This window comes from Pelobates fuscus, chromosome 13 (genome assembly GCF_036172605.1).
Source record: "Pelobates fuscus isolate aPelFus1 chromosome 13, aPelFus1.pri, whole genome shotgun sequence".
Classification (NCBI taxonomy): Eukaryota; Metazoa; Chordata; class Amphibia; order Anura; family Pelobatidae; genus Pelobates; species Pelobates fuscus.
Window position 1 is genome coordinate 7,806,690 of NC_086329.1, and position 23,587 is coordinate 7,830,276.

The 23,587-nt window shown below is 44.0% G+C and overlaps 1 protein-coding gene and 1 non-coding gene across 4 annotated transcripts; both read left to right on the top strand.

Annotated features, from left to right (window-relative positions):
- Positions 1 to 15: 15 nt before the first annotated feature.
- PRPF39 (pre-mRNA processing factor 39) lies at positions 16 to 21,496 on the top strand. 3 transcript variants are annotated; one of them, XM_063439738.1, is made up of 14 exons: positions 16 to 95; positions 3,602 to 3,901; positions 8,676 to 8,801; positions 9,497 to 9,615; positions 10,426 to 10,593; positions 13,010 to 13,163; positions 13,315 to 13,422; positions 13,658 to 13,822; positions 14,178 to 14,304; positions 16,024 to 16,292; positions 16,538 to 16,722; positions 18,031 to 18,105; positions 19,869 to 19,989; positions 21,055 to 21,496. In XM_063439738.1, the coding sequence occupies exons 2-14, from the start codon at positions 3,617 to 3,619 to the stop codon at positions 21,118 to 21,120; spliced, it is 1,968 nt and encodes a 655-aa protein (XP_063295808.1). In that variant the 5' UTR covers positions 16 to 95; positions 3,602 to 3,616; the 3' UTR covers positions 21,121 to 21,496. The 3 variants fall into 3 exon arrangements, with proteins under 3 accessions (XP_063295808.1, XP_063295809.1, XP_063295810.1); XM_063439739.1 differs by lacking the exon at positions 16 to 95 and adding an exon at positions 954 to 988; XM_063439740.1 differs by lacking the exons at positions 16 to 95; positions 3,602 to 3,901 and having other exon boundaries at positions 8,708 to 9,346; positions 21,055 to 21,494.
- Positions 16,353 to 16,440, top strand: LOC134584227 (small nucleolar RNA SNORD127). Its single transcript, XR_010086502.1, has one exon. It is a non-coding gene; the product is annotated as a small nucleolar RNA SNORD127 (small nucleolar RNA).
- Positions 21,497 to 23,587: the final 2,091 nt, after the last annotated feature.

Genomic DNA, 23,587 nt, shown 5'->3' on the forward strand with positions numbered 1-23,587 from the left:
AACGTTGCGTGAGGCGGAGAGCGCGCGCGTGTTGTACGCTGAGCGGAGGGAACACGGCTGGAGGATCCCGGGGCCTAGAGCGGCCAGCACTGCCGGTAAGGGGGGGGATACCGAGAGCACTGCCGGTAAGGGAGGGGGGATACCGAGAGCACTGCCGGTAAGGGAGGGGGGATACCGAGAGCGCTGCCGGTAAGGGAGGGGGGGGGGAGATACCGAGAGCACTGCCTGTAAGGGAGGGGGGGGGATACTGAGAGCACTGCCGGTAAGGGAGGGGGGGGGATACTGAGAGCACTGCCGGTAAGGGAGGGGGGGGGATACTGAGAGCACTGCCGGTAAGGGGGGGGGATACTGAGAGCACTGCCGGTAAGGGGGGGGGGGATACTGAGAGCACTGCCGGTAAGGGGGGGGGGATACTGAGAGCACTGCCGGTAAGGGAGGGGGGGGGGAGATACCGAGAGCGCTGCCGGTAAGGGGGGGGGAGATACCGAGAGCACTGCCGGTAAGGGGGGGAGATACCGAGAGCACTGCCGGTAAGGGGGGGGGAGATACCGAGAGCACTGCTGGTAAGGGGGGGGGGAGATACCGAGAGCACTGCCGGTAAGGGGGGGGGAGATACAGAGAGCACTGCCGGTAAGGGGGGGGGAGATACAGAGAGCACTGCCGGTAAGGGGGGGGGAGATACCGAGAGCACTGCCGGTAAGGGGGGGGGAGATACCGAGAGCACTGCCGGTAAGGGGGGGGGAGATACCGAGAGCACTGCCGGTAAGGGGGGGGAGATACCGAGAGCACTGCCGGTAAGGGGGGGGAGATACCGAGAGCACTGCCGGTAAGGGGGGGGGAGATACCGAGAGCACTGCCGGTAAGGGGGGGGGATACCGAGAGCACTGCCGGTAAGGGGGGGGGATACCGAGAGCACTGCCGGTAAGGGGGGGGGGAGATACCGAGAGCACTGCCGGTAAGGGGGGGGGAGATACCGAGAGCACTGCCGGTAAGGGGGGGGGGGAGATACCGAGAGCACTGCCGGTAAGGGGGGGGAGATACCGAGAGCACTGCCGGTAAGGGGGGGGGATACCGAGAGCACTGCCGGTAAGGGGGGGGGATACCGAGAGCACTGCCGGTAAGGGGGGGGGGATACCGAGAGCACTGCCGGTAAGGGGGGGGGAGATACCGAGAGCGCTGCCGGTAAGGGGGGGGAGATACCGAGAGCGCTGCAGGTAAGGGGGGGGGAGATACCGAGAGCGCTGCCGGTAAGGGGGGGGATACAGAGAGCGCTGCCGGTAAGGGAGCGGGGATACCGAGAGCGCTGCCGGTAAGGGGGGGGATACAGAGAGCGCTGCCGGTAAGGGAGCGGGGATACCGAGAGCGCTGCCGGTAAGGGGGGGGGGGATACCGAGAGCGCTGCCGGTCAGGGAGGGGGGATACCGAGAGCGCTGCCGGTCAGGGAGGGGGGGATACCGAGAGCACTGCCGGTAAGGGGGGGGGAGATACCGAGAGCGCTGCCGGTAAGGGGGGGGAGATACCGAGAGCGCTGCAGGTAAGGGGGGGGGAGATACCGAGAGCGCTGCCGGTAAGGGGGGGGATACAGAGAGCGCTGCCGGTAAGGGAGCGGGGATACCGAGAGCGCTGCCGGTAAGGGGGGGGATACAGAGAGCGCTGCCGGTAAGGGAGCGGGGATACCGAGAGCGCTGCCGGTAAGGGGGGGGGGGATACCGAGAGCGCTGCCGGTCAGGGAGGGGGGATACCGAGAGCGCTGCCGGTCAGGGAGGGGGGGATACCGAGAGCGCTGCCGGTAAGGGAGGGGGGATACCGAGAGCGCTGCCGGTAAGGGGGGGGATACCGAGAGCGCTGCCGGTAAGGGAGGGGGGGAAAGAGAGCGCTGCCGGTAAGGGAGGGGGGGGAAGAGAGCGCTGCCGGTAAGGGAGGGGGGGAAGAGAGCGCTGCCGGTAAGGGAGGGGGGGGAAGAGAGCGCTGCCGGTAAGGGAGGGGGGGATACCGAGAGCGCTGCCGGTAAGGGAGGGGGGATACCGAGAGCGCTGCCGGTAAGGGAGGGGGGGACCGAGAGCGCTGCCGGTAAGGGAGGGGGGGATACCGAGAGCACAGCCGGTAAGGGAGGGGGGGATACCGAGAGCACTGCCGGTAAGGGAGGGGGGGGACAGAGTGCTGCCGGTAAGGTGGGGGGGTCCGAGAGCACTGCTGGTAAGGTAGGGGGGGTCCGAGAGCGCTGCCGGGAGGGGGGGTCCGAGAGCGCTGCCGGTAAGGGAAGGGGGGACCGAGTGCGCTGCCGGTAAGGGAAGGGGGGACCGAGAGCGCTGCCGGTAAGGGAAGGGGGGACCGAGAGCGCTGCCGGTATGGAGGGGGGGACCGAGAGCGCTGCCGGTAAGGGAGGGGGGGGTCCGAGAGCGCTGCCGGTAAGGGAGGGGGGGGTCCGAGAGCGCTGCCGGTAAGGGAGGGGGGGTCCGAGAGCGCTGCCGGTAAGGGAGGGGGGTCCGAGAGCGCTGCCGGTAAGGGAGGGGGGGTCCAAGAGCGCTGCCGGTGAGGGGGGGCACCGAGAGCGCTGCCGGTAAGGGGGGGGGAGTCCGAGAGCGCTGCCGGTAAGGGGGGGGGACCAAGAGCGCTGCCGGTAAGGTAGGGGGTGGGGGGGGCCGAGAGCGCTGCTGGTAAGGGAGGGGGGGATACCGAGAGCACAGCCGTTAAGGGAGGGGGGGATACCGAGAGCACTGCCGGTAAGGGAGGGGGGGACAGAGAGTGCTGCCGGTAAGGTGGGGGGGGTCCGAGAGCGCTGCTGGTAAGGTAGGGGGGGGTCCGAGAGCGCTGCCGGTAAGGTAAGGGGGGACCGAGAGCGCTGCCGGTAAGGGAAGGGGGGACCGAGAGCGCTGCCGGTAAGGGAAGGGGGGACCGAGAGCGCTGCCGGTATGGAGGGGGGGACCGAGAGCGCTGCCGGTAAGGGAGGGGGGGGTCCGAGAGCGCTGCCGGTAAGGGAGGGGGGGTCCGAGAGCGCTGCCGGTAAGGGAGGGGGGGTCCGAGAGCGCTGCCGGTAAGGGAGGGGGGTCCGAGAGCGCTGCCGGTAAGGGAGGGGGGTCCGAGAGCGCTGCCGGTGAGGGGGGGCACCGAGAGCGCTGCCGGTAAGTGGGGGGGGGAGACCGAGAGCGCTGCCGGTAAGGGGGGTGACAGTCCTGCAGGTGTGGCAATATCTCGCCGAGTCCCAGGCTTCTGTGGTGTGATATTTTGCCATAACTTGGGCCCTGTGAAAACTTCATAGTATTGCTGCAGCCTCTTTGACTTTTCCCTGAGTCTCCTATTTCCTAATTCCATAATTCAATATCAGACACTCATACTTTTACTGATAAAGCAAGGGGTCGTCTGTGGGGGCAAATAAACATAAGTGATTTTTCTGAGGAAGTTTTTTCTTCTTCATTAAGAATGCTGGTATGTTTGAAATTCAGATTCCAGGAGTTTGAAATGTTTTCCGATACTGCTCGGTGTATTGTACCTTTCAACTAAATTACATGGTACTCGAAAGTCACTGGTAGCTAATCATAAATACAAACTGACACCCCCTCCTTTTTATTCTCAACTAATGGATTTTATATTCATTTCTCAGGTAATTGGTATCAAGATGCAGAACTCCACTACTGAGGACTCCGCACAAGATGTCACCCCAGTATCTAAGTCTTCAGACGTTAACATCGAAGGATCGCAATCCAATAAAGACATCTTAGAAGTGACAGAGATGGAGCAATCTCCGGAGCAAACCACCCCTGAGGAACTTCCTCAGGTGGCTCCAAAAATAGAAATGGAGATTCCTCTTCCAACAGAATTCGAAAAGCATTGGAAGGTGGTCATGGACAATCCTGAAGAATTCACTTCATGGACATATTTATTGCAATATGTTGAGCAAGAGGTTCGTAGTTAATGAGATATATTATGTGCATGTTTTTGTACAAGTTTAGGTCCAAACTTTAGGAAATGTTGTTAACTTGGCACAAGGAGAGTGCAGTGATTGGATAAGTGGATTAAAGTAACACTCCTCTTTTTTCATATGTTACCTCAGTCCTTTGTTTAATTATGTAGGTTTATTGGAAGGTAATACAAGATGAGGAACATGGCAAATGAGAGCAATTAAAGGAATACTATAATGTGTATTCCTAACACTATGGTAATATTTTAGCCGTTTGGGTCTCTGTTTAGGACCCTACTTGCAGGGAGTAAATAAAAATGTAGGTCCTTGGGTGATATCAAGATCAATAAAATAAGCATTGAGTGGCTAGCAGGTATGTGCTGCAAAATGCTGCATCAGGTGCCCCCCCCCCCCTTTTACACACGGCATTACACACACACACGGCATTACACACACACACGGCATTACACACACACACGGCATTACACACACACACGGCATTACACACACACACGGCATTACACACACACGGCATTACACACACACGGCATTACACACACACACGGCATTACACTCACAGGCATTACACACACTCACAGGCATTACACACACTCACAGGCATTACACACACTCACACGCCATTGCACACACACGCCATTGCACACACACACGCCATTGCACACACACACGCCATTGCACACACACACGCCATTGCACACACACACGCCATTGCACACACACACGCCATTGCACACACACACGCCATTGCACACACACACGCCATTGCACACACACACGCCATTGCACACACACACGCCATTGCACACACACACGCCATTGCACACACACACGCCATTGCACACACACACGCCATTGCACACACACACGCCATTGCACACACACACGCCATTGCACACACACACGCCATTGCACACACACACGCCATTGCACACACACACGCCATTGCACACACACACGCCATTGCACACACACACGCCATTGCACACACACACGCCATTGCACACACACACGCCATTGCACACACACACGCCATTGCACACACACACGCCATTGCACACACACACGCCATTGCACACACACACGCCATTGCACACACACACGCCATTGCACACACACACGCCATTGCACACACACACGCCATTGCACACACACACGCCATTGCACACACACACGCCATTGCACACACACACGCCATTGCACACACACACGCCATTGCACACACACACGCCATTGCACACACACACGCCATTGCACACACACACGCCATTGCACACACACACGCCATTGCACACACACACGCCATTGCACACACACACGCCATTGCACACACACACGCCATTGCACACACACGCGCCATTGCACACACACGCGCCATTACACACACACGCGCCATTACACACACACACACGCGCCATTACACACACACACACGCGCCATTACACACACACACACGCGCCATTACACACACACACACGCGCCATTACACACACACACACGCCCCATTACACACACACACACGCGCCATTACACACACACACACGCGCCATTACACACACACACACGCGCCATTACACACACACACACGCGCCATTACACACACACACACGCGCCATTACACACACACACACGCGCCATTACACACACACACGCGCGCCATTACACACACACACGCGCGCCATTACACACACACACGCGCGCCATTACACACACACACGCGCGCCATTACACACACACACGCGCGCCATTACACACACACACGCGCGCCATTACACACACACACGCGCGCCATTACACACACACACGCGCGCCATTACACACACACGCGCGCCATTACACACACACACACACGCGCCATTACACACACACACACACGCCATTACACACACACACACACACACACTTATTCTGCATTCCCTATACACACACTTAATCCACTACATGTGGCATGTATATTTTGTGCATTTACCTTTAGAATTAGTTTATTTTTTCAAAATGGTAAATGTACAGAATATCGGCAAGTTGTCAGCTATCGGCCTGGAAGTTCACAGATTATTGGTATCGACTCTAAAAAAAAAAAAATCAATATCGGTCGATCCCTAAAAGAGGGTAGCCAATTTGTGAATTTGAAGATAGACTTGGAGATTAAACAAAAAATGGGGATCGTATTCTTTAGGGTAACTAAAAGGGGATCGGGTAGCACGATTTCCAAATCATAGATGTCAAGTATGATACTACCGCATACTAAATCGCTGATACGAACATCTTAGCTACCCTTGTGAATGCGATCGCTCCACTGACAACCTCACCCTGCCTATGAGACACTGATGCTTAGGCACGGAAGGAGGACATCTCTAATTGGGTATTAGGAACTATCACTGAATAGTCGCAGTGACACAGTACTGATGGACAATATATTAGTTGGTAGATACCACCGCAAAATAGCTGCGGAGATATTTATAAAACACAGCCGATTAATTATTCAGCTACTCTTAATGTTCTTTGTCTCTTATATTTTGGTTGAGCTGGCAAAGGCGGGCTAACAGTGAGAGTAGTTTTTGGGTAAGGGGTGCTCTCGAAGGCACATTAGTTTGATTTTCTATAAAGATCAGCGCTACCTACATTTACTCCTTTCTCAACTCTCTATTGCAATAACGAATATATATTATAGGCAGCATTTTAAAAGATTATGGTGAAATAAAACAGTTTATCAGCCTGAAGGTCCTGCTTCTTCAAACATGTTCCTTTCATCACAACACTTTTCGTGATGTCTCATTCGGGCCACCGGGCCTTGCATTTCTTTGTAGTATTGCTTGCGTTTTGCCTGCCTTTAACCTATAGGTAGAGGAATTTAATGAAGATATTCCCAAAGTGGGTCTCTCTTACAATCTGCTGACATCTTGCTCCTCAAGGGGGGGAATAAGCATGTCCAGCTATGTGCACAAAGATCCCAAGGTTTTACTGATAGTCTCTCCTTTCTCACACTTAGAGCCTGGTACAGATGTATTTCACGGTAAACAATCGTGAAACCTACACCTTTAGCACTTCATGTATTCATTGTTTGTACATAGATTTGCAGAGCAACAATGGGATTAAGGTTCTGAACCTTATTTATTTTGCACCATTTTTACTGTGGGAAAAGTGCATGTTATCATAACTTGGATTAATTTCACTTGAACTATAATGTATCTTAAATAGAAAACAATCTTTAGATAGTGTTTTCCTCCAAATACATTTCCTTAAAATAAATTCAATTAATATAAAAAAGAATCATATTTAAATATGTAAAAAATATGATTTAAAAAAATATAGATTTTGGTCTGTATGGATGTTTTAAAGGACCACTATAGTGCCCTGAGGGTGCCCCCATCCTCATGGTCCCCCTTCCGCCAGGCTGGATGGAGAGGAAGGGGTTAAACTTAACCCCTTTCTCCAGCGCCGGGTGGGGAGCTCTCCGCCTCCTCTTCGGCTGAATGCGCATGCGCGGCAAGAGCCACGCGCGCATTCAGCCAGTCTTATAGGAAAGCATTTACAATGCTGGCGTCTTCTCACTGTGATTTTCAGTGAGATGGACGCTAGTGCCTCTAGCGGCTGTCAATGAGACAGCCAATAGAGGCTGGATTAACCTATATATAAACATAGCAGTTTCTCTGCTATGTTTATAGAAAAAAGGGTTAACCCTAGCTGGACCAGGCACCCAGACCACTTCATTAAGTGGTCTGGGTGCCTATAGTGGTCCTTTAACAGTAACTGAATAAATACTTGGAAAAAACATACAGGGATATTCTTTTTAGTTTGTGGGGTAATAGCTTCTTGATCAAAGGAGAGATCTGACTGCCATTCTGGGGTCAAGATAGAATTTGTTGCAAAATTGGAAGCGCTTCACACTTTTTAAAAAAAAAAAAAACATTATTTATTTTTTTTGCCTTTTGGATCAACAGCAAAAACAGATGCTAGAAAGGCTTAACTTGATAGACAGTGTCTCTTTTTAGCCTATGGAACTATATAATTGTTGCAACATTTTATTATACAGGCACTCCTCACCGACCAGGTTCTGGTCAGTAAGTGAGGATGCACTAGCGAGCATGTACAAGAGATTTCCCCTGAACATAGACCAGTTCACTAGCGCTACAATCTATGTTTGGGGATAATTCTCGTAACATAGACTAGCTCTCCAACGTGGGGAATCCCTTGAATCCACGCTAGAAAGCTGGTCGTAAACTGAGCACCACCTGTTTATTTTTATCAGGAGCCCCTCTAGTGCCTGGATGACAGCCACTAGAGGCATTTAAAACTTGCAATGGAAACATTGTGTTGAGTCCCAGCCAGGGAGGTGTGGCTATGACGTCATAAATAAATGTTATTTAATTCCTAAATGACTAAATATGAGACTGCAGGAGAATGATCCATACACCCAAAACTGCTTCGCTGAGTTAAATCAGTTTTGGTCCTTGAACCAAAAAAAAGAATGTGAAAGCTGCTTATTTGTCTCAAACTCCCGGTCTGACAGTGCAGGAAAAAATGTCAAAAGTGACAAATATATGAAGAAAATAAATAGCTTGAAGCTAAACTTGCTTTGTTGCTTTGAGAGTCGGGCATCATCCGCAGGTTTTACTACCAAATCATTATGGTATGGCTCTTAATTCCAAGTGCAACATTACTAGCCAGGCCTGAAAATGACTTGCCATGGAGGTGTGTGTGTTTTTTTTTTTTTTTGTTCCCTCAGTTGTTTGCTAATCTTTTTAATTTAAATTTCCAGAATAATATTCTTGCTGCCCGGAAAGCGTTTGATGCCTTTCTTGCACGTTATCCTTATTGTTATGGCTACTGGAAGAAGTATGCAGATATAGAAAAAAAGCGCAACAACATTCTTGAAGCCGATGAGGTAAGCTGACGTTCCGTCCACATTAGACTAAGAATAGCTGAACTTACACTCGTTATCTCCCGTCCTTTTCTGCAGACCACATGTAAGGTCATTGCAGCGTTTTGTTGTTTTTTTGGTTTTTTTTTTTGTCTTTTTTAAAGGGCATTTGTCACGGTCTGTGACATTTGTAGCTAATATCTCCTTTCTTTGTTGACAGGTACGTTAAAACATCCACAGTTTGTCAAGCTGTGCAGTGCAAGCCTCTGTATTACACTGCAGCTTAACAAGTAGGGCAGGGGTCTTATTTTTTCTGTCGCTTATGTTAATTTTTATTTTATTTTTCCGTCCAGTGGCGTAGATTTAATTTTGTTAGTCTTATTTCGCTGCATGTTATTGCATTGTTGGTCAGACGCTGTGAATGAGTATCTAATGGGTCTGTGCCCTATGGTCTGTACCCCAAAGCCAGCCCTCAGTTCCTGCAATGAATACAGCTACGCACTGAAGATCAAGACCTGCAAGTGGAGCTCAGAACATATCCCATGTTCTATTCAACCTCCACTTCAATGGTAATGGCAGATTAAATGAAATTCCAAATATTTAGCTTTTGTAAGGTTGACCGGATACAATTGTCATTTAAAAAAGTGAAATCTATTTTAAGTATCATTCTTCTTGCTCTTTTTTTTTTTTTTCCCCTCCCAAATATTTTTTTCATTTAGGTTTACCGTAGAGGAATTCAGGCCATAACCTTAAGTGTCGATCTATGGATCAGTTATCTCAATTTCTTGAAAGAGACTTTAGATCCTGCTGACCAAGAGACCGGCGTCACTTTACGAGGGTAAGTCGTTGTCTGCAGTGGACACCGTAGCTTTTTACAGACTCTCTTAAAATTTTATTTTGCTTTTAATTTTTTAATTGCTTTACCAAATCTAATTGAAGTGACACTTTAAAACCCACCTTCATGGTGACATGGATGCACCAACCTGGAGACCTATTAAAATCAAAGCTCTCCTGTGCTTTGAAACAATCTGTGCCTTTCTTCAGCTTCTTAACGATGAATCTACTAGCTACACAGTCGTTTTGCGTTCTCTTGCATGAGATTACAACATGGGGGTCGGTGCACCAAGCAGTGTGATCATGTGAATTCATTGATCTTCTCATTTCCTTCCAATATCTGTGCAATGAAATGCCCCAGGCAAGTGTTGTGCATTCCATGAGAAGATTCATGTCTTCTTTAAACTTTGCTGCACTGATCAATACACAGCGCATCCACAAATAAAAACAGACCATACGGTTTCAGGGAAACAGTGTTTTCATTTTAGTAGTTATTTATAACAAATTGTAATTTCCATAAGATGCCCAGCAGTAACTGTAGAGTTGCAAAATGTCTTTAGAGACCTGTGTGGCTCTTTATCACTCAGTAAGAATAAAACATTCAAGCCAATTTTCACCCACATTGAAGAAATGCTTGAAAGCCTCTAATTTAAGTATCTGGAGGTTTTGACTGAAGTGATGGGGAGGACCTTGATTGGTTGAGGTTTTTGTCTAATTTATAGGACTGAACATTATGAGATTTACTGAATGGCCGTTTAACTCCACGTGCGCTTTCTCTAACCAGTCCCGGTTAACCACCTGGTTTCTCTTCCAGAACATTCGAGCACGCTGTGATGTCAGCAGGGCTAGATTTCCGGTCTGACCGGCTATGGGAAATGTATATTAATTGGGAAATGGAGCAGGAGAACCTGAGCGGTGTCACATCAATCTACAGTCGTCTTCTTGGTATTCCCACGCAGTACTATAGTAATCATTTTCAAAAGTAAGTTGAACAAACAGAATAAGACGTGCAGCCCGGAGATAACTTGCAAATTCACATTTGAATGCTGCTTTTTTTTTTTTTACTGATATGTTTATATGGTGGGTTTACGTGATGAACACCCGTTTAATCAAAGCCACGATTGTCCAGTCTTTGTCCTTTAGAAGTGGTTTGCTTAAAACGTGCATAATTCTCTGCCAGCTTATTCGCCGAGTGCACTTATTCAGAATGAGGTTAGTAAAAGGAACAAACATGTATTCATAACGCTATAGACCTAAATGGTGAATAGGGCCCCTAGGTCCATGAGGACGTCCAGCGTTGAATAAGTGCGATTTACGCCGTATAAATCGCGGAAGCGCCTCTAGTGGCTGTTAGGGAGACAGCCACTAGAGACTGGATCAACCCTGCAGTGTAAACATAGCAGTATCTTTTAAACTGCTATGTTTTCAGCTGCAGGGCTAAAACTAGGGTGACCTAGCACCCAGGCCACTTCATTGAGCTGAAGTGGTCTGGATGCTTCTAATGGTCTGTTAAATTATCATAAAGAACTCATTTTCTTTCTGATTTATAGTTTTGTGTGTCTGACATTTAAAGTACTTTTGTACCAATGTAGCAAAACTAGCTAGTTCGTAGTGTTGTACAAGTCAGAAAAATATCTATTTTTCACACCCTACTGCATAGTCACAGTAATCTCCAAGTAAACCTTATTAGTTCTAGCAAGTGGTGCAAAGTTATGCATAATGTCCACTAGAGGGACCCAACATTTATCATGAAGAGCACGTTAGTAACCCTTTCTCTGTGTGCAGTGCCCTTGTGAATTGAGCCTCATTTTCATTGACTTAAAGAAGGTAACTGTCTCTTTGACTAGGTTTTCCACCACAGCTGCGTCTAACCTTCTTTTGGGGAAGACTGTTTCAGTCCGTGAAGGAATAGGTGTAACCAGTGTCTAACTAGTTTGTCCCTACCCAGAATCTCAGCTGCTGTATGATCCATGTAAACTGAGTGACGTGAAAGCTTGAGATGTTGTGCAGACGTAGCAGTGCTCTTTGTACAGTTTGTGAACGTGATCTGCTGGTTGCTGCCCAGTTTAGTTTAAATTACTTTAATCACGCATGTTAATGAACAGTTCCCAAATTTGACCAGGATATTCTGGGTCTGAAAAATTATTGCCCAGACTCGGTGTCACAACCCTAACCTAGTGAGGCCTAATCTTATAAAATAGATTTAGGATTGTCCAGCCACAGTGGAGTATGTGCTGGTTCTCACACTGCTTCTTTTAACTTACCGATAGCTTCATAAAAAGCTCTCGGGCTGCATTATGTTATCTCACCCTTGTTTAGGGTAGTTTGTGCCTGCCCAAGTGGTTTTGTCATCCATATCTCAGCAGCTTTAACAGAACAAAATACAAACGTATAGGGGTGTCAGTGGGCCCTGAATTATGTTTAAAGAGGTCATTCTGATTAATTTTTCAATGTAGTCATTTAACGCTATCTTTCTATCAGAGTTTATAACTGGAGTTTCTCACAAATGAATAACCACCAACTCTCTGTCATCACTATGTATTAATATGGGCCTTGCTGATTAGAATCAACGTTGTCACTCACAATAATAAGAGCTTTTACTGCTCCCTAATATTTTTGTATCTGTATAGGTGAGCTTTTTTTTTTTTTCTTTTTTTTTTTTTTTTTAACATTCTTTTTAATAATTTAGCATTATTTGACCATGTTGTATTATATATTGAGTAGTTTAATGTTTTGCAGTCCTTGCCCTAGGTTGGGGGCAGAAACAGAAATGTGGGAAACTGTTTCCCGAGTAGTAGTTCAAGTAAATTTCTGCTCACAGTACTAATTGCTACGGCAACCCTTTACCATTCCCGGCAGAGTTGTAGGGCTAAATGTTGTCTCAATATGGTTGTGGCTCTTAACCCTTTCAGTGCTAGAGGGGTGATTGGCTATTAAATCTCTTCAAACACCAGTCTGTCATTTACAGTGTGAGAATTGTATGTACTTTGTTTTGTTTGGTTCTTGTCTTGGTTTTTTTTCCTACTCCTCATTTTTGTTTTTTTATCTAGAAAGCTGAATAGAGGTAGCAACAAAATAATGGCTCCTTTTTTCCCAAAGGAATCTGTGTAATTTCTGGATTGCTTGTTTTTTTTTCCCCAAGGTGCCTGTACTAAATCTGCATCGTTTCCAGTCTAACAATGCACTCCACTGACCTTAACAGATTAAGTATCGTACCATGCAGAGTGTTCATTGTCATGGGGTGTTGAAGGAGAATTTTCTCCTGGACATGAAATGCAGCTTTGACAGATTGGGTGATTAATAGTAGGTTGTATAACCTTCTTTTTCTATTTGAATAAGTATGACTTGCATAGTTTTAAATGCTCACTATTTGTCATTTTTTGTTTTACTCTCTTCAGATTTAAAGACCACATACAGACTCGTCTGCCAAGGAAGTTTCTGACAGATGACAAATTTCTAGAATTACGGACAGAGCTGGCTACAATGAATGAGCACGGCAGCTCCGTTACTGACCTTCCAAATGGGCTGGAGGAGATAAAAGACCCTGCAAAGGTGAGAAACCTCATGTGTCTAGATTTGATGTTTCTTTGCTAATGGTACTGCAACAAACTTTCCATAGTGGCACAAAACAGATTTGTACAGCACGAATAGTTCACTTCTCAGGTGGTTTGATGGTTTCCTTGATATATTTATATCATTTTAGCGCACTACAGAAATTGAGAACATGCGGCATCGAATCATTGAAGTCCATCAAGAGATCGTTAATTTCAATGAACATGAAGTGACCAAGAGATGGTCTTTTGAGGAAGGGGTATGTTTTCTTAATTAACTTATTCTTTGAGCTTGATGTTTCAGATACCTTTCTCAATTGTTTTGCTATCTGATTTATGGCCAGCTCTGCAAATTTCCGTGAAGTATGTGAATTGATGTATAGTGGTGTGTTTTTTTTTTTTTTTTTTTTTTTCCTTCACTTAGGAATGCATTTGCTATTTTTAACCCTTTTTTTTTATTTTATTTTTTTAAATCCTTATCTTTCTTATGAAAAGATAAAGCGACCATACTTTCATGTGAAACCCTTGGAGAAAGCGCAGCTAAACAACTGGAAAGAATATTTGGACTACGAGATTGAGAACGGGTCCCATGAACGCATAGTTATCCTCTTTGAAAGATGTGTAATCGCTTGCGCCCACTATGAAGAATTTTGGATCAAGGTAACCTATCCATTTTCCAGCTCATATCCATTTCCTCCTACCATAAATTAATGAATAGCCACTTGTGCAACTTTATATTTTTTTCCCTTTATTTTTTTTTCTCTTTATTTTGTGTTTTGTTTTATCTATAACTATATCTATTGCATTAGGGGATGGTCTGCTTGCAACCTGATTTGACTGCTGCATATACCAACAGCGTTGCCTCTCTACGCCCTTCCTTACAGAGTCTAGTCTAGTGGTTCAATAAAGGTGCTGATCGGGTTTAAAACCAGAACTTTATTGTTCACAAACACATTTATTTAGTTTTTCACTATGTTTGCTGGCTGGTATTAATGTACCTTTCTCCTCTGTTTAGTATGCCAAATACATGGAGAAGCACAGCATCGAAGGGGTAAGACACGTGTACAACAGGGCCTGCAACATCCATCTATTGAAAAAGCCTCAAGCTCATATACTGTGGGCTGCATTTGAAGAGCAACATGGTGAGAACACAATTTCTAGCTTTGTCCTAGAGAGCAAATCCTGATCACTGTTAAAGGATTACTCAAAGCTCCATGACCTCATTAGTGATATCTTTGGTCATTGTGCTTGGAGTCTATGTGAAGCATTAATGTAGAGAAATGCAAAGTTATGCACTTCGGGGTTAAGAATGCACAAGCAACTTACACACTAAATGGTAGTGCATTAGGGATAACCACACACGAGAAAGATGTGGGAATTGTTATAGACAACAAATTAGGCAGCAATGTCAATCTGCAGTTGCTAAAGCCAGTAAGGTTTTGTCATGTATAAATAGGGGCATATATTCTCGGGATGAAAATATAATTTTGCCTCTTTATAAATCGCTGGTAGGACCACACCTTGAATATGCTGTGCAATTTTGGGCACCTGTTCTAAAGAAAGATATCATGGCACTAGAAAAAGTGCAGAGACGAGCTACAAAATTGATAAAAGGAATGGAGCATTTTAGTTATGAAGAAAGGTTAAAAAAATTAAATCTGTTTAGTTTGGAAAAATGGCGCCTGAGAGGGGATATGATAACATTATACAGATATATTCGGGGCCAGTACAAACCTTTATCTGGAAATCTATTCATAAACAGGGCTATACATAGGACACTAGGTCACACATTTAGGCTGGAAGAAAGGAGATTTCATCTAAGGCAAAGGAAAGGTTTATTTACAGTAAGAGCAATAAGGATATGGAATTCTCTGCCTGAAGAGGTGGTTTTGTCAGTCACTACAAATGTTTAAACTTCAATTGGATAAATACTTACAAAAACATAACATACATGGATATAATTTCTAATTAGTGGGGTAACAGCTGGTTGATCCAAGGAGACATCTGACTGCTATTTTGGGGTCAAGAAGGAATTTTTTCCTAGTTTGTGGCAAAATTGGAAGCGCTTCAGACTAGGTTTTTTGCCTTCTTTTGGATCAACAGCAAAAACATATGTGAGGAAGGCTGAACTTGATGGACGCAAGTCTCTTATCAGCTATGTAACTATTTCAGTTTGTTAAAGCAAATTTAGAGATCCGTTTACGGTAATTTTTTTAGCCATTACTTGCCTTCAGTCCAGCACCACAATTTGCTCAGTAACGTGAGTGTTATAGTCCTATCTGCCCATTACAGCTCACGTAGTGCTTTACAGGTTACATTACAGTAGGAAGGTGCAGTAGGTATACACTATATTTTATATAGCCCTAACAGGTGGTGGTGGTGGTTTTTCCGTATTTTTTTTTTTTTTTGTTCCACATGTTTATTTTTTATATTAGCAGAAGATGATTTGCATGCCAATATTTAAGTCTTCAAAGAGAAACTGTGCACACAGTTACTGCTATAACTTATTGGAGTGGTTTTAGTACCTGGAGTCCTTTTGGTGCAGTCTTACCACTCGTTTTTTAAATGGTTAATGCTAAGAGTTCTCCGCAGCCCATCCCCCCCCCCTTTAGCATTGGGTTGCTGAGAGTGTCAGCTGACTGCTTTTCAGCCTATCATAGCTGCCCATTGCTGGAATAGATAGAAAGTGTGTAATTTTCGACTTGGCCATACCGCCAGCAGATGGCTGGGCTTTGGCCACTATAACTGAATGAGATGAGATTATGGTGCCTACAGTGTCCCTTTAATTTTATAGCTTGCATACTGCAATTTATTCTCCTTTTATAATGTGACCTCACGTTATGTACTTGTCTCTTATCCAGATAATGTGGAAGAAGCCAGACGCATTCTGAAAACACTGGAAGACTCTGTAGGTGATCTGGCAATGATTTGCTTACGTAGAGTTAATTTGGAAAGGAGACATGGAAACTTAAACGAAGCAGAGAATTTACTTACTCAGGCCATGAAAAATGCAAAATCTAACGGCGAATCTTCTTTTTATGCAATTAAACTTGCTCGCCACCTATTGAAAGTGCAGAAAGATACAGAGAAGGCAAGAAAAGTGTTGCATGATGCCATAACTAAAGACAAAGTAAGGCTTTCTCACTCTGCGCTCTTTGTATGTCTGTCCAAATGGTTTCATTTAAAGATCTGGCAATTATGATGATCAAAACAAAGTACTGTATGTCATTTCCAATTTAATGCATGTAGACAACAGTCCCTCTAAGCTGACGTTGCCTTCACATAACATTTTAGAGGTTTGGGTTTTTTTGGGGTTTCTTTTGTGTAGCTTTTGGAATTGTTGATTTGGCCCCTAATTTGCCCTTTTCTGTACAGGACAATGCAAAGCTATACCTCAATGTCGTTGAAATGGAATTCAGTGGAGACCTGAAACAAAATGAAACCAACATCTTGTCCGCTTTCGATAAAGCCATAAAAAGTACAATGGCCATCGCAACAAGAGTAAAGTTTTCACAGCGTAAAGTGGAATTTCTGGAAGATTTCGGTTTCGACATCAACAAGTAAGGCATATTTCATTATTAAAGCGGCACTGTCATGCCGAACTTTCCTTTCCCCAATCGATTACTCTTCTCTCCCTCTGTCAGGATCTGTTCTTCGTTTCTTCCTGTCTGCTCTAGTTTTCTTTAAAACACAAGACAAAGTAGGGACTATTGGTCTTACAGAGGTTTCCTACGCTGTGACCAGCAGAGGAGCAAAGTGTGCTTCATTTCCGGTGGTCAGAGCAATTTCCCCACAATTCTCACCTTTCTTCCATGTTCCCGTGAAGCCTCCTTTCACTTTTCCCGAACGTCCTGTCATTTTAGACAGAATGCTGACGAAACTACCGAATTGCGTCCTATCAGAATGAAAATGGTTTCTCCATTCGTGTTAGGACGCAATTCGTGACTTTGTTCGTATCTGAATTTTTAATTCTGTTACGATGAAAACAGAATAAAAAATTCTGAGTACTTTATTCAATTCAGTGATTTTTAAACTATGACATATGCTTCTTAAATTGGAGAGCTCATAGAATCTGCCAGGGTGGATTTGATTTAAATTGGATTTTAAAAGGCACTCTCTGGTCAACATAACGTCATCTAAATGAAATTGTTATGGAGCCAAGAGCCCCCTGGTGCGTTCTCACTTTACGAGATTAAGTGCTAATTGAACGGTTTAGCCCCAAAGGAAGTCTCCAGCGCCACTCAGCTTGCGAGATTGATTTTCAGGAAGTTCCGCTGTGCACGGGCGCCATTGTTAGGCAAGGGTGGTCAGCTGACACTGTAAGCCAACCAGTCGCTCTACATTCATAAAGTACATACCTTTTTAGATGTTGGTGTTCCTTTTAAATCACTAGTCAAACTCAAATTTAATCATGATTTTACACAAAAAGACTTATTCTTGGTTGTTGTAACATTTCAAATTTTCAATCAGATGATTTCATATTTAGCATAATAACTTTTCAGATTAGTTTAAGTTATATCAGAAATGATTTGTATATACCATTAGCAGGGATTGGTTAAGAGTCTGTTGTGCCTGTTGCTGAGGATTATGATGGGTCTAATTAGACAGAAGTGTCTTGTACCTTGTGTGGATGGTGTCAGAGGGAAACTCTCAGCATGCGTTTCTAAGAAATCACTAATAAATAAATTACTAATCTCTGATTTTCATCTCTCAGACAAGTTTTATCTGTCCATATTACAAGCCCCATAGCTTTCACTCATCAGACTCTCAATCCTGTCTTCCCTCTTTACTAGCAGGCAGAGCTGTTCCTTTTGAGGAAGGAATACATTTGTAAATTGGATACACTGAAATCCCCCTTTCTTTTCTAGGTTGTTGACTGCCTATGATGATCATCAGAAACTATTAAAAGAACAAGATCTCCAGAAGAGGAAAGCTGAAAATGGGTAAATTTCCTTATTTCTGTATAAACAGAGTTCTAAAAGGAGCAGATGGGCAATATCTGGAAACCAGATACAGAGAAGGAATAACTGCTAAAACATTAGATTGTTGGCTTCTAATGGTTCCGATATGTTTCACAGCATAGAATGGCTGGAAAAGTATTTGAAAGGTAATTGAGGAATATTATTCCTTGAGAAGAACATGGTTATCGGCAATAATCCGCACGGGTTTATGAAGCGCAGGTCATGTCAAACTAACTTGATTGCGTTCTTCGAAGGAGTAAGTAGAAGTATAGATCAGGGTGTTGTAGTGGATGTGATCTATTTGGATTTTGCCAAAGCATTTGATACGGTTCCTCACAATAGATTATTGTTCAAACTCAAAGAAATCGGTCTAGATGAAAGGGCTTGTTCTTGGGTAGAACATTGGCTTAAAAATAGAGTACAAAGAATTGACATTAATGGTAAATTTTCAAGCTGGACAGAGGTGGCAAGTGGTGTCCTTCAGGGTTCTGTCCTGAGACCTCTTCTATTTAACATGTTTATAAATGATCTTGAAAAAAGCATTGGAAGTCATGTTCAGTATTTGCAGATGACACAAAACTCTGTAAAGTAATACAATGTGAGCAAGATATTACCTTGATGCAGAGGGATTTATATAAACTGGGGGACTGGGCAATGAAATGGCAGATGAAATTTAATGTAGAAAAATGCAAAGTTATGTACTTTGGCGTCAAGAATGCACAAGCAACTTATCCCTTATTCGCTTCCATTAAGGGTATAACAACAACACGAGAAGGACTTAGGAATTGTTATAGACAACAAACTATGCAACAATGTGCAGCTGCTAAGGCCAATAAGGCATTGTCATGCATGAAAAAGGGCATTCATTCTCGGGATGAGAATATTATTTTGCCTCTTTATAAATCACTGGTAAGACCACATCTTGTATATGCTGTGCAATTTTGGGCACATGTTCTAAAGAAGGATATTATGGCACTGGAAGGAGTGCAGAGGCGGGTTACAAAATTAACAAAAGGAATGGAACATTTCAGCTATGAAGAAAGGTTAACAAATTTAAACCTGTTTAGTTTAGAAAACCTTTGCCTCAGAAGGGATATGATAACATTATACAAATATATCCGGGGCGAATACAGACCATTGTGTGGAAATCTAGTCACAAACCAGACTTTACATAGGACACAAGGTCATGCTTTTAGACTGGAAGAAAAAAGATTTTGTCTAAGGCAAATTTTTTTTTTTTTTTTTTTTCTGTAAGAACAATAAGGATGTGGAATTCTCTGAACATCTGTACGAACACTGATAAAACCACTTCAGGCAAACAGCAACTAGATGCATACTTGCAAAACAGAATATTCAAGGATATAATCTTTCAATGTAGGGTAATAACTGCTTGATCCAAGGATAAATCTGACTGCCATTCTGGGGTCAAGAAGGATTTTTTTTTCCTAGTTTGTTGCAAAATTGGAAGTGCTTCAAACTGGGTTTTTTGCCTTCTTTTGGATCAACAGCAAAAAACGAATGTGAGGAAGGCTGGACTTGATGGACGCAAGTCTCTTTTCAGCTGTGTAACTATGTAGCATGGCAGACAGATGGTAATATAAAGAACTTAACAGAAACAAAGCCACACTGGAAATATAAGAAACTGATTTCTTCACTTGTCAATACCCAAGTTAGAATACTTACACATCTGCATCAATCGTAATCCCCTTTTCCTTGTTAAATCCATATCTTTATCCTGTCTGCAGCTTGGAACAACCTGATGCAAAGCGAGCACATATGGAGGAAATGGCAGCAGTTGCTTCCACTCCAGCAATTCACCAAACAGCTGCAACTCCTGGCAATTACAACTATGCCAACTGGTATCAGGTAAGATCTCCTCATTTGGTGACCGCATTTTGTAATTTTCTTTCCTGGATTGTTGTAAAGGCACACATACAAGGCAAGAGCGGAGGTACACCGATTCAGATGTTTAATTTAGCAGGTGTTATTAAGCTCTGGAGCTCAGCGATTAGATGACCTGGAGGGTTTTTCCCAGGTGTTAATTTGGCCTAAAAAGCACCACTTCCAGGTCTATTTAAAACCTCTCTGGTGTAAGCCCACATGATAAATTCACAACTGAAACAGGCAGTAATGCAAGTGCCAGCCTAATTTCTACAGTTATTTACCTGTACCGATAGTCTCTGAAAATGTAAAGCTCGTAATTTTACAATGTCTCTGTGCCTTATATAGTTAAAATTGTGTGTATGTATAGCTATCTTGCCAGCAACACTGCTTTGATGGGTTACAAATGGAGAAATGTGATTGGGGCTATTAATCTCTATTCCCCACAAATTATGAAACTGTGGTCTCATTAGACTTGTCTTTAACGGTTAATATGACATCTAGGGTCTAAAGGAACACTTCAGTGCCCAATTTGAAATTACTGTTTAGTGGATATACCCCAATGAATACATGCATTTTTTTTTATTTTTTTTTAAATGCATGTATTAGTTGGGATACATTTTAAGAGCTTGCAAAGGCTGCAGTTCTTATGATTGCAGCCTTTGCAAGCCCATTGAGAAGCTGGAGGTACTGATCTTTGTGAGAGAAGGCAGGCTCATTTGCCACTTCCGTTAGCTATGGGGAACTTAAAGGAGGCTGCAAATCTCCCTGTTTGACAGCCAGGTAAGGTGTTCCATATTTTATTTATAAAAGTGCAGATTTCTCATAGAAACTGTCTCTTTAACAAACTGGACTTTAAAATAAAATACTCCTCACCCATCCCATAAAGTACTTCGGCAAGCTGAAGTGAATTTGGGACGTGGAGTGGACCTTTAAACTGCTCCTGTTTAAAAGTGCTGGTCTCTAGGTTTTCTGAAACTAAAAATAAAAGAAATGACGTTTGTCATTACAATGTCTGGTTTTGCTTATAAAACATATTTCTGTTCACAGTACAACTACCAGAATTACCCGAACACCTGGAATTACGGACAATATTATACCCCGCCATCCACATGAGGGACTCTCTTCCTTTGTTCCAGAGTTAGGTTAAGAACTAGTGTTCACCAGGAGTGTTTACGAAGGAAACCGCAAGAATTATTTTTATTCCCCGTGGTCTTAGTTTTTTGGGAAAATTATCTGCAAGTAAACACTTACCAAGCACAGAACATCATTTTCATATTCTGCTCCGAAATGTTCCCTGGTTTTTCTCCCCACCTCTGTTCTTTAAGTCCACAGAAAGAAAGTTTGATAATTGACATATTTTCCTGCTTTTTCAAAGAAAATATGTAAACCAATGTGTGCCCCAATTCTTGTCTCTACAATACTGGTTTTTTTTTTTTGTTTGTTTGTTTTGTGGCTTCTCCCCCACCCCCATTTAGGGCGTCAGAAAATTGTTAAAAAGGGAACTACACCAATTAGAGAGGACGTGGGTGGGGTGGCTCTGATTTTGTTTTTAAGCTATTTCTAGGTTTACAGAAATGCTCTTCTCTCACTCTTTGCAAAAATTTAACAGATTTGTCATTTATTAATAAATAATGTGCAAATCTCTATCATTTTTTTTTTTCTAAATGTACAGATGAGTTTGTGTTCATGACCTATATATTAGGTACGTTTGTACGATATGTTTCTGTAGCCAAACGGTGGAAATTGTTCATAAAAGTATTGTACAACTCTACGTTTAACACACCCGTATCTATTTTTCTGTTTCATATAGGTGCCAATTTGTATAAAATGTTTTTGAATGCTGTATTCTTGAAATAAAGTTCTCCATGTGGCTGAGTTTGAAATAACGGTCTCATCTCGACTTGGTTTTTATGCTATTGTGTACTATGCCAGTATGGAATTTGTATAAAAAGAGCCAAGAAAGTAACTCTCTCAGAAAATGAATGGGACTCCATTTATTTTCATTTTGATACAGGATCTAGAAAGGCTGCTAATTGTGACAGAATTATTCAGTCATTGGTCCTTGAGGGGTTGAAAATTCATGAAAACGAGAAGTGTACACTTTATAGCATGTAAAGTCTAGACATGATTGTACGCCGTTCACTGTAAGCTCGATAACAGCCTCTGCCGTACTTCCTTTTCCTCTTGGCAACTCCCGGTGCCCTGTGAGTGGTGGATTTGATTAAAGGAGCACTATAGGATCAGGAACACAAACATGTATTCCTGACCCTATAGGGTTAAAACCACCATCGAGCCCCCCTGGGCCCCTCATGCCGCTCTAAAAATAGCAAAATCTTACTTGTATTCAAGTCTGGAGCAGTAAGCTCTTGCTCTGTTTCCTTTAGACCTGCCTGCTGACAACAGCAGAAGTGGTAGCCTGATCCAATCACAATGCTTCCCCATAGGATTGGCTCAGACTGACAAAGAGGCAGATTAGGGGCAGAGCCAGCATGATTCAAACACAGCCCTGGCCAATCAGCATCTCCTCATAGAGATGAATTGAGTCAATGAATCTCTATGAGGAAAGTTCAGTGTCTGCATGCAGAGGGAGGAGACACAATGTTTTGATGCATTTAAGGCAGCCATGACCCAGGAAGGAAGTGGCCAGTGAAGTTATCACTAGGCTGTAATGTAAACACTGCATTTTCTCTGAAAAGACCGTGTTTACAGCAAAAAGCCTGAAGGTAATGATTCTACTCACCAGAACACATTCAATGAGCTGTAGTTATTCTGGTGACTATAGTGTCCCTTCAATACCTGATGTAATTAGACATTTAAAAGAACATGCTCCATTGAAACACAATTTTTGTTAATTTTTTTTTTATTTATTTTTTTTATATACCCCCAATGTAAGAAAGTAATAGCTGTGGATTTCTTGGCTGCAGCATTTTTGCAAGACTTCGCCTTTTTCCTTAGTATTGATCTGACTGGGTAATGACCAGAGGCATAGCAGGCCCCCTGTTTACACGGTTAATGGTCAGTTTTGTGTCTGACTTCTTACATACCATTATGTATGAACATGTAAGACTACAGCTACCTAAAGCACCAGCAGCCAACCTTACTCCCACAGACCATAAAGTGTCCGGTATGAAGAAAAAGAAAAAGTTATACTAAAATGTTTGAAAACGCTCCTATTTACATGCATGGTAGGTATGGAAACTAACTCTTGCTTGCCCATGCACGGCATTGTGTGTGAGCTGTCAGAGGAAAATTGCCAGAAAGATGAGGTGGGGTTTGTATTACTGTAATGGCTTTTACTGGAACCTAGTAGCTGTCACTTGTTATTAATTTAAAATATTAAAGAATCCACCTAAATGAACACTTCCTGCACCAGAACCACTACAGCTCCATGGCATGCCCCCAGGTTAGGAAAGCACTGACTGGGTCAGTCGGATGTTGCTCCTTGAAGCTGGAAGTGTCACCTAGTAGGAGAGGAGCCTTGCAGCCTGTCAAACCCTTACTGAATGCTTTGACCCATAAGCAGGCTAAGGTATTCCAGGCATAACGACCATTACAGGGGACTGTGGTAACCCTAATTGCT

Excerpts from the sequence above, each read along its gene's own strand:
- PRPF39 (XM_063439738.1), top strand. The coding sequence starts at position 3,617 with ATGCAGAACTCCACTACTGAGGACTCCGCACAAGATGTCACCCCAGTA. Across the intron at positions 3,902-8,675 it reads TGCAATATGTTGAGCAAGAG|AATAATATTCTTGCTGCCCG; the intron begins GTTCGTAGTTAA and ends TTAAATTTCCAG. Across the intron at positions 10,594-13,009 it reads TATAGTAATCATTTTCAAAA|ATTTAAAGACCACATACAGA; the intron begins GTAAGTTGAACA and ends TACTCTCTTCAG.